Below are 11082 nucleotides of genomic sequence, written 5' to 3'. Positions count from 1 at the left end.
CGACATGGTGGCTCGCAACCATCTGCAACACAATCTGATTCCCTCTCCTGGTGTGTTTGAGGAGAGTGACAGGGTACTCACTTATATAAAATAAATAAAATCTTTAAAAAAAAAAAAAGAGGAGACTTGCAATAAAGAGAGTGGTCCCGTTGTGTGTACGATGTATCCTAGTGTGACTGGTGTCAGAGGTGGGGAGCAGGGAACACGACAGAAGAAGCCAGGATGACAGAGGGTTAAGCGCCTACCCCAGTGCCCTACTTCATCCAGCTGGTTCTCACCTCTTGCAGTTTCCACAACCTCCACAGCAGCAGCAGCTAAATGTTCAAGCTCTGTTCCAGCAGGGACACTGCACTTTCAAACCACGACAGAAGTGATTCCCCAGAGCCTTCAGCGGTAAGGGGGCACACTCTAGTTTCACAGTTCTGGTGACCATAATGAGCCAAAAGAACAGGGAAATGGTTCAGCTCCGGTAACTGGGTGGCTACCGTCAAGCCCTCCTTCCCCAAAGGCACCTTTAAGTGCCCAGAAACAGCATTTGCTCAATAAACTTTGTCAGTTTCCTTCTAATGTGAAATTTTTCTCCAGGTGAGTGGGGCTAGGGACCAGAAAACAGTAATAGAGACCGGGTAGCGAAGGGACACTTTCTCTTAAAAACATAAAACCACAAATGGCAACTTCTGTGCCTTGGTCCAGGAGTATGGAGGGCAAGTTACAAGGTGAAAGACTTATTGGTAGGGCCCATGACTTAATGTGCCCCTTTTAGCCTCACCCTGGGCCCCAGCTTCCTGCTCCAGCTGAAGAGATCATTGACAAGTCTGCGGCCATCTAGGGTGCTAGCCCCTGCCCTCAGGTCTAAGCCTGTCCCGCTTGACATAATTTGGTCAGACACTGCCCAAGGACTGCCCTTCAGGAGCCAGCCTAACTGCTCACCGCCAGAGGGAGGTGAGGCAGAGAAACGCTATTTCGCTGTCAACATCCTTTGTGAAGGGTGCTTCCTTAAACACAGACATTTGAGGACCTGTCTTAAGAAGTAATTTCTTAACTGTTTTGAAAGGGGAAATCCTGGTTCCCCTTTCTCACCACACTAACAACTAACACAGTTCTTTTCTGAATGATGCTGCAGCAAGCAGACTCAAACAGAAATTGGAACTCTGGCGTGCAGGGGAAACAATGGTCTCTCATCCTTGAGTGTGTGAGCTGCTCTCCCAGCCCTCCTAGCATCACATAACTTAAGTGCATGGTACAGCAGTCCTGATTCCTTTTCAGGCTTCTCTTCATGCCTCTAGCCTTCTCTCATCCCAAGGTCCCCCCCCCCGACCCATCCTACGTCAGCCCATGAGGTTCTTGCTAGCCATCTGTCCATGCTAGCCAGTGACCAGGCTTTTCTTGTGAGCCAGGAAGCTGAGAACTTCACTAGGGCCTTTCTCCGGCCATCTCTCTCAGCACAGGCAGGAGACAGGCTATGGGGCCGTGCTTACCCCAAACTCCACTCTTCTTTAGAATGAAGAAGCTGTGGGTACCTGAGAGCTCAGGACTTTTGGACTACAGTTCTAAAAGCTGTTCAGGATCTTCCCTTTGGTTTAGCCTCCTAAAGAAAAGCTGTGAGGCTTCTACTAAGTCCCAGGGGGAATTGTGAGATAGAGGCGAAGTGTTATGGGGAGGGGCCATCACATTCCCAAGAAGAACAGGAGGTTTTGAGAACCTGCCCTCTCAGGTGCCAATAAAGTAAGAGAACAGTTTGATTTCAGACATAGCCTGAGGGCCCGTGTTTGTACTTTTTAAAAAAGATTTATATTTATGGGGGCTTGGAGAGATGGCTCAGCACTTGAGAACACTGTTGTTGCAGAGTCTGGGTTTCGTTCACTTGAGTGGCTCACAACCATCCTCTAACTCCAGTTCCAGGGGACCCGATGCACCAAGCACATACACGGTACACATTCACGCAAGCGAGGTAGTTTGCTTCCACTTTCCCAGTGATGATACTGTAAGCATACACAGACTTTAGTGACTGAGCCCTGGCCCCTAACATCACTTTAAAACACTATTGGAATCTGGTTTGTCTTTTATGCTGAGCTTTGGAGATCCCTTCAATTTTAAACTATCTGACCCTGGTTCTCCCTGCCTCTCCAAAGGTCCCCTACCTTCCTTTTCTTCTGTGGCTTCCCTAGTGTATGTAGGTCTTCCTACGTCAACTAGTGAGCTTCCGTTTGATCCTCAATGCACCCAGCACCCAATCCCTGCTGTCTTCCTGGAACAGAGGTCCAGCTGTGTCCCTTGGGGCCCTTCTTAGCATTGTGCTGTGAAGACTGCAAACACCTCCCAGTCACTGCTGAGTGCTGTGGGCTCTACTTTGCAGCTCCATCCCCCGACTAAATCCTTCTATTCCTACACCCTCACCCCCACCCCCATCCTTTGGCAAAGCCACCTGATGCTCCCACTTTAGTGCATCTGGGCTGAGGGTCCTCTCACGGAGCTGCCTGCCTCACTTCTCTCCTCTTCAATATGGAGTCTGATTAGCCTTCAGGGACCCTACTCCAGCTGTAAGAGGAAGCCATCACTCTAGCAGCATCTTGACAGCACCTCAGCGTTAGTAATCTGCAGACTCCCTCACCTGTCCTCTTCCCTTCGGCTCACTAGAAAACCCCAAGGGCCCTGAAGCAGAGCCTGCACTTTTCTGTCACCCAGGACCGGACAACAGCATTGTGCTAGCCCCAGCCTCTCCAGCCTTCCGCCCTTCTCCTGTCCCTCACTGACATCTCCTCAGCCTGCCTCCAATCTGCCCTTACAGCACTTTCCATCTCTCTCTCCATTTGTTGGATATCCCAGTGATACCTCAGGCTTGGTTGAAAACAGAGTTTTCTTTTAAACTGGCTTTATTTCCCAGGGCCACACAGAACAAACTTCATGGCTATCTCTCTATCCCACATCCAGAGTGGCCTGCTCAGGACTGTTGATGGGCAGCGATTAGCTGCCTTCTCCTCTATCCCCAGTCCCCATCTTCCACGTGAAGCTAGAAAGTGTGGAGGTACAGACTGCCCTCCAGAGTTCACCATGAGGCAGCCCAGGAAAGTCTTTGCCTTTGAATGCCCTCTCCGGAACTCCTGTGGAAACTTAGCTGCTGCTGTGTGGACAGTGCTGAAGAGGGACTGGAAGAGCCGATATTAACCCGTGAGCCTACTCGCCCAAGGACAAGATAACTTCCTGCAAGGCTGGGAGCTGTAGTTCTTGGAAGATAAAAGTCATGTGTTTTCACTCCCCTTAACAGTTTGTTTGAACTGACTACACCAGATGTGCTTGTTCACACGTAGGCAGGGCAGGAAATATGTCAGAGCAGATGCTTGCCCCCAGTTGGACCTGACTGGAAAGGGGTGAATTATGAGTTTTGTCCCTTTAAGCTTCTACAAAATGTGACTCATGACCATTCCCTGGAAACCCAGGGGTGGCCCTGGCCAGAGTCCATCTTCTCTGCTCGTATTTAATTAAAGCTTGCTTCAAATGTAGCTCAAAATTGTGGAACTGTTTTTTTTTTAAGTGAATCTCAATATTAACAGGACCTCTGAGAGGTAGTTAAGTCATGAGGTCTCTGCTTCAGGAAGGGACTTTTTCTACTGAGAGCAAAGAATTTAGACTCAACAGTAGATAGACAGATAGGGAGAGGACATGGCTAGGTAGTAAAGATAGCGTACTTCCAAGATGGCCTGCTTCTTCCTCACCATCTTGACTTAAGACAAAAGCCCAACAGCTTCTGTCTCCCACCAGCAGGCTCCCTGCTGATGGACAAGGCCTGATCAACCATCCTATCTGTTTTCAAGCTGACTAACCCTAAAGGAGGGAAGAAAAATTCTTCAGAAGCTTTAGGAGAGCCTTGAGAAAAGATTGGGTCTTCTGCTTTCCAAGTCTTCTTCTCCTGTGTGTCTGCTGTGGGCATGTTTCCTCATGTCAGTCTGTTCTCACCCAGGCCACCCCTCCCCCAGAAGCATATACCAAAAACAGCTGACGGAATGTCCAGAGAGGGGAGACTCTGTTGGTTCAGTCTGCTTAGTATTCTCTCACTGAAAGTCGGCCTCCTCGTTCTCCCCATCCTCCTTGTCCTCCTCATCCTCATCCTCATCCTCATCCTCCTCATCCTCATCCTCATCCTCCTCTTCTTCCCCTGCCCCAACACAGACCGTAGGAGACTCTGGTGGGTGGGGCTGGAGCCGTCTGTGGCACATTATTGACTGCCTTTTCTGTTTGAGAAGCTCAGACTGGGCATATGAGTGCCAGGCCACATGATACCCAAGTATTGAGAACTGGTCAGCCTGAAGATTTTCCAGGAAGAGATTAGGCACTAAGTCTCCTCAAGTAGGAGAAAATATGCAGGAGACAGAGAAGGGGGAAACATAAGCTCCTTATATGTTTTAGGAAGATGTGTAACCATGAGAAGCATTAGAAAGAGATTTTCATTAGTTTCGTGATCCACTAACCTTGGTCCTTAGAGTTTATGTGCAGAGTGCCAGGTCCTTAGAGTTTATGTGCAGAGTGCCAGGTCCTTAGAGTTTATGTGCAGAGTGCCAGGTCCTTAGAGTTTATGTGCAGAGTGCCAGGTCCTTAGAGATTATGTGCAGAGTGCCATCACGCTCACCCCAGGTTCCTGTGTTTCGACACTTGCTGTTTGGGAGGGTTGGAACCTTTGGGGCCAGCACATCAGTAGGGTGAGCCTTTGGAGGCCTAGCTCACCTTCACACCGGGTTAGCTCTCTGCTTCCTGCCTGTTTTGTGTGAAGGAGTCTGTACCATGTTCTCCTTGAACTCTGCCATTTCTTCCCTGCTCCAGCAGAGCTTTTCCTCCCTGATGGCTCTGGTGGGTATTTTATCACAGATGTGAGATAAGTCACCCCTGTGCATCTTAAGGGATGCCTCGATTTTAAAGTGATGGCTGAGATCACACTGTTTGTGAAGAGCACTTTCTTGCTTGGAGTAGTGACGCATACCTCTAGTCCTAGCACTCAGGACATAGGGACGGGACACAAAGTCAAGGTCAGTCAGGGCTTCATAAGAAGACCCTTTCTCACAAAACAAAAACCAAACAAAAGAAAAAAATTATTTTACCCAAATTTACTTGTTTTTAAAATTCCGTTATTTTAAAATTTAAAAAAAAAAAGTACAGGTTGTGTGTGGTTTTCTATGTTCATACAGAAAGTCTTAATTTCTGCCTCTATTTCCTAAAGGCAGGGATTACAGGTGCACACCACCATGCTCAGCTTTCAGAGTCTCTATGTTCTGATTTTGTCTGTCTGTTTGTTTGTTTGTTTGTTTGTTTATATCCAGGAAGCTAGATCATGAAGGGCTAGATTGGTGTTGTCCCCTCTGGCTCCCAAGGTTTTTAGCACAGGCAGAGATGACAAAGTGGTTGAACGTTCGCTCATCAAACAGTGCCATCTAGAGGCAGCTGCTCCAAATGACAGTTCACCGGGACCTTGGTGGGTGGCGGCTGAAACTGTCATCTAGAGAGGAATGAATAAAACAGGAAACTGACACAGTTGCAAAACAACATTCAATGTAGTCTTTAACACAAACTTGGCCAAACAGAATTCTGGTGGCATTTCGCTCCCTTGTGGCACCAATCCATTTCACATTCCAAACAACTCTGGAGGAGGAAGAGTTAAACAGCCACCTTGTCAGTTACAGTTCATAAAAAAATAGGTTCTGTATTTAACTTAAAAAAAACTATCCCAGTGCAATGTAAATGAAAAAAAGACTTCTTAAAAAAAACCAGCCAACAGCAGCAAAACAATGTCAAACATTTGTAAACAAACCTTTCTCAACAACCCTTTACCTAGTAACAAAGCTTCCATACTCCTTGAAAGCATTAAATACATACAAGAGGGGAATTTTGGTTGTCCTTTTCTTACTATAAAATACTTAGCATCTGAAACAATGTTACCAGGAGCAGACACAATTTGGCATCACCATGAGGTGTTTGGAACAACTTTGGGCTGTCATGTTCCTGTTAAGCTCTCCGAATGTTGTCTCCGGGCTATGATCCTGGCACAGCGAGGGCATCTGGAAGACTGGAAGCACTGTTTGTGGAAGCAGGCCCTGCACCCTGCAAGTGAGCAGATTGGTGGTCAGCAAATGCACTCCTTAATTTCTCGCATACATATGGATGCTCCTTCCCATATGTATGGGGAGGGAGGAAACCTAAGTCCAGAAGCCCGAGTCTTATGGAAAGAAATCAACCACGCCAAAACTCTCAGGATTATCTGTTACTCGACAGCTCTTAGCTAGGAGCTCAGGAGCCCAATGGAGGTGGTTGATACTGTTTGCTTCCAGATTAGCCCAAGAACTACTGGTGGTTCCCCTAACCTTAACTTAGTGTATGATGGCTCTTGCAAGGTGGCTTTGTGTCTCTGGAAATGGCTCTAAATGGGCCAAGCTGCATGCAAGGCCCTGTTCTTTTCTGCACCAGCTGTATCCAGAGGTTGGGTTCTGTGGACTTGGAACAACGCCAACTACACGCCTGCCCAGAGCTCTAGGAGTGGCCCAGGGCTTCTTGTTGAATATTCCCCCCCCCCCCCCGTCTAGGTCTGCTGCCTCCCATCTCCATGGTATTCAGTCACATCTGGCCTGGAATTCAATTCTCTTTTCTGGGGACCCTGTTCTGCAAAACTAGGGTATCCTAAAGAGAATCATGTTCACATAAAAAAGATGAGGGCAGGGTCCCCACCAAAGTCCTTCCCGTGCAGCACAATCAGAGAGCACAGGAGTCCCTCGGCAATCAATGGCGCTGGGGGATAGCTCAGTTGGTAAAGTGTTTGCCTCATAAACAGGACCTGAGTTCAATCCCCCAGAACCTATAAGAAACTAAATATGATCATGTGTGTCTGTAACTTGGTGTTGAAGACCAGAGGATCACAGGGACTGTGGGCCAGTGTAGCCTAATCGGTGAGTTCTAGACCAGTGGGAGACTTTGTTTCAAAATTCAACATGGATTGGACCTGAGAAATGACACCCAAAGTTGACCTCTGGTCTCCACACACATGCGATTGGCATACACAGACAGACAGACAGACAGACAGACAGACAGACACACACACACACACACACACACACACACACACACACACACACACACACACACACACATACACACAAAGAGCCAGTAGTGAATGTTTTGGACTTTGGTAGCCGTATGGTCCACTCCACCACTGTGGTTTAACCTTCAATGTTGAATGGGATTGTAACATAGTTGAAACCAGTGGTTGCAACAGGCCTTACTGGTACCATCCTCTCCTCCCAAAACCCCAAGAGATTTCATTCTCTGTCTGCATCCTACAAAATATTCCTCACTGTGGCCCCCACCGCACTGTCTCCCTCCCATCTACCTTCAAGTACACACTGCATCACTGCTCTTTAAAGACATCACTGTACTGAAGCGACTGACTGTGCTGGTTCGAATGAAAATGGCCCCTAGAGGCCCCCGGGGAGTGGCACTATTAGGAAGTGGGGCCTTGTTGGAAGAAACACTGTCATTGGGGTGGGCTTTGAGGTTTCAGATGCTCAAGCTAGGCCCACTGCCACTCTTTTCCTGTTTCGTTTAGACCCAGATATAGATCTCTCAGCTGCCCCTCCCACACCATGTCTGCCTGCACACCACCACGCTTCCTGTCGTGGTGATAGTGGACTCAACCTCTAACCTGTAAGTCAGCCCCAATTAAATGTTGTTCTTTATGAAAGTTGCAGTGGTCACAGGGTCTATTTACAGTAATAAAACCCTAACTGAGACACTGAGGTATTATTCAGTTTGAGTTAACATTGTGATTAAGCTATTAAACTTAAATAATTTTTGCAATTAAGTAAAGTGATTATGAGACTGATATCATCAAAGTAATTTCAGTACCTGCACATCTTCTACAAGTCATGGTCTGAAATGGGAAGATGACAGTCGTGCTCTGGCAAAACTCACAAATGAAGCCCTTTCCCTGGCACAGCTGTAAAAGAAGGCATCTGGGGTCACAAGGTGGCACTGCCTCTTGTGCTGGGGAAACTGAGCTAGCATTTATACAGAACTGTGGAAGCATCAGTTTTTCAATGTCTATGATGATAGCCTTTAGAAGAATGGATCAGAACAATAACAATAACAATAGAAACCACACTACAAAATGGCCACTTCAGGGAAGAATGGGTTTCTACAGGGCATGGCCATTCAAACCAAGAAGCTACAGGATCCCATCTTGAGTCCCAGTGGGATGTCTTTGGTTAGCTAATCAGGGGCTGTGAACCAATGTTCTCCATGCTCAGGGTTGAATGTGATGAAGAGTCAAATGAAAAGAAACACCTTCCTCCTAGATCCCGACACTAGAAAGGGAGCCTATCCCAGGTGAACCCATACCTCACAGCTGTCCACGTGGGCAAGAGAAGCTCTCAGGATGTCCTTGAGCAAAGGTGCCAACAGTCCTTTCTTGGTCCTGAGGAAGTCGTCCATGGAGAACATGTGGCATTCATCAGTCAAATGACTGGGAACCTGTTCAAACTCCTTCAGCACACTGCCAAGAGGAGACAGTCCCTAAGGTCACCTATGCTTTTTTGTGTTGTTTTGTTTTGTTTTGTTTTGTTTTTTTCAGTTAAAAAGCTCTCTTGGGGGGGAGCTCTCTTGGGGCTGGGGAGATGGCTCAGTCAGTAAAGTGTTTTCAGTGCAAGAGGAGAATCCAAGTCTAGGTCTGCAGCACCCCCACAAAGAGCTATGCACTGAAGTCATGCTTGCAATTCCAGTGCTGGGGAGGCAGAGACAAGAGAGTCCCCAGAACTCTCTGGAGCTAGCCAGTTGGTGAGTGAACTCCAGGCCAAGTGAGAGATTGTGTCTCACAAAACAAGGGGGAGAGCAATTGAAGAGACACCCAACATCAACCTCTGGCCTCCACATGCACAGAAGCATAGTGTCACACATGTACACAAACACATGTGCACACACATGCACACAAATGAATATAAAACCGTATCTATAAACTTGCATCTGGTAATGTATACATGATGTAAATTTAGCTATTATCCCATTACTGAACACCTGGTAGATTTCTATGTAATTTCTTATTTTAAACTTCTATCTTAGGTAAATGTCTGCCCATACGAACATCCTTAGGGTATAAGTTTGGTGAAGCCATGAAGCCATGCCCTCACTTAGTGTGACCAGCATCCTGCCTCTGTGGGAGGCCATGGGACTCCTTACAGCAGCACTACTCATGAGAAGCAGAGGCAGACCCTTCCCCTCAATGGGCAGATTTAAAAAAAAATCAATATGCACACACAGCAGATGTTATTCAGCCGTCAGAAGGAAGGGACATGCTGACACTACTGCAATGTGGACAGACCTTAGGAAAATAATCCAGTAATAAAAGACACATAATCTGTTTTACATCCATGAGGTACTTAGAGTGGTCAAATCCATGGGGAAGGAAAGTTGGCTGCCAGGGACGGGATGCAGGAAGGAGAGGGATGGGAGGATGGTGAGAGACTGCATCCTGTAAGAGATGGAATTTCTGCAGAGGAACAGTGGTGGCAGCAACATGAGGAACCACTCTCCATGCCCACGAGCTCAAAGCAGGCAGGAGAAGAAAACAGGCTTCGTCACAATCTATCGTATTTACTATATTTACATTATGTCTATACTATAGCTACTGGCTGAGGTGTTGTATTTACTATATTGACATTATACCTATACTGTAGCCACTGGCTGAGGTACTGGCTTTTATCCTTGTCCAATCCCTCTTTTTAACTCACCTCTGTCTGTTTGTTTCAGTGTTGGGGGTCAAGAATAAAAGGTTCTAAGAAGCCAGAGACACTGGATGAGCCAGGATCAGGAAGACTATGCCAGGCAGGGGCACAGAGAATCCCAGCTGAGAATCGTACCTGTCAGCAAACCTGCAAGTCTTCAACAGCTTCTTGATATGAAAAAGTTGCTCCTGGATGTCCTAAGGCAAGAAGCCAACCATTTGGAATGAGATGTGTGACCACCGACAGTGTGCCCAGCAAACCTTAAAGTTATTCGAAATACTGTGCTGGCAAGCAAAAACAACTTCCAAGCAAACAACCCCTTCAGCAAGGGCTCATATCTGAATCCTTGGATACATGAGTCCTGAATGGACGCAGGTTTAGTTGGGCCTTGGAAGGAGCCTAGACAGGTGAGAGCCCCTAGGGTCATTCACCCCACAGTCTATCTGCCTTGTGAAAGGTCTGGGGACACTTCTCCACGGAAGCCTCAGCTCACCTTCACCCTATCCAGTTCCTTGACTTTTGCATAGAGGCTGTGATGCCCACTTAACAGGTTGAAGATGGGCTGATGCCATATGCTGTCCAGTAGCCATTTAGAGAAATCGCTGACTTGGTACTTCCTGAAGTCCCACATCAGCAGGATCCGAGCAGGGATACAGGACTCTGCAGATGAGTGGCATCTGTCACAGAAGTACTTCCCGAGGTACTCACAGTATCGGAGCCGCTTCACAAACTCTGTAGAGAGCAGGAGGGTGACACCATGTTCATGATGCTAAGATCTACCCTAGGCCACCTCCCCATTCCTATGCAAGGTTCAGACTTGGATAAATGTCCGCCCTGCTAAAGGCAGATTCAGCTGCCAGGCAGCACAGCTCTGGCAGTGACCTGAGGGTTTCACCTGGGGCCATTTGTGGTTTGCTGTGGTAAGACAGATCCCAGAGAAACAGAATCCTCCAAACACTCCTGGACACCAAAGTGAACTGCAGTGCAGCAAGACCATCCCATGTAGGGGCTAGGCATCTAGCCGACTGTGCAGATGCTACCTGATACTGACAGGAACTCCAACAACAGCTCAGAAACTCAGGCTAACAAAGTGCAGCAGCACAGAACTGGATGCAGGGATAGCCCACATACGAAGAGCATATTCTAAAGTAGGGCATACACAATGTCAGGATGTAGCCTCCAAAAGAGGTTGTGTGTGTGTGTGTGTAAGAGAGAGAGAGATGTGTGTATGTATGTATGTATGTATGTATAAGAGACAGAAAGAGTGAATACCTGAGAGAGAGAGAGAGAGAGAGAGAGAGAGAGAGAGAGAGAGCGCTAGACCCTAGAC

The 11082-nt window shown here is 47.4% G+C and overlaps 1 protein-coding gene across 3 annotated transcripts in view; it reads right to left on the bottom strand.

The window, feature by feature from the left end:
• The window catches only part of Rubcnl (rubicon like autophagy enhancer), a 65190-nt gene that overhangs the window by 22349 nt on the left and 31759 nt on the right, over positions 1-11082 (bottom strand). For 2 of the 3 annotated variants that reach the window (XM_008770905.3, XM_039093952.2), the window contains exons 10-14: positions 10246-10484; positions 9888-9949; positions 8374-8527; positions 7882-7972; positions 2821-6087 (exon numbers count right to left, since the gene is read on the bottom strand). In XM_008770905.3, coding sequence (XP_008769127.1) covers positions 5981-6087; positions 7882-7972; positions 8374-8527; positions 9888-9949; positions 10246-10484 — 653 coding nt within the window. In that variant the 3' untranslated portion in view covers positions 2821-5980. Of the gene's footprint in view, positions 1-2820; positions 6088-7881; positions 7973-8373; positions 8528-9887; positions 9950-10245; positions 10485-11082 lie in introns of those variants that run through there. The other variant, XM_039093953.2, reaches the window with a different exon arrangement.

Source organism: Rattus norvegicus, chromosome 15, assembly GCF_036323735.1.
Source record: "Rattus norvegicus strain BN/NHsdMcwi chromosome 15, GRCr8, whole genome shotgun sequence".
Taxonomy (NCBI): domain Eukaryota; kingdom Metazoa; phylum Chordata; class Mammalia; order Rodentia; family Muridae; genus Rattus; species Rattus norvegicus.
Note: the sequence above shows the minus strand (reverse complement) of the source record. Positions and strands in the feature narration are given on the sequence as shown.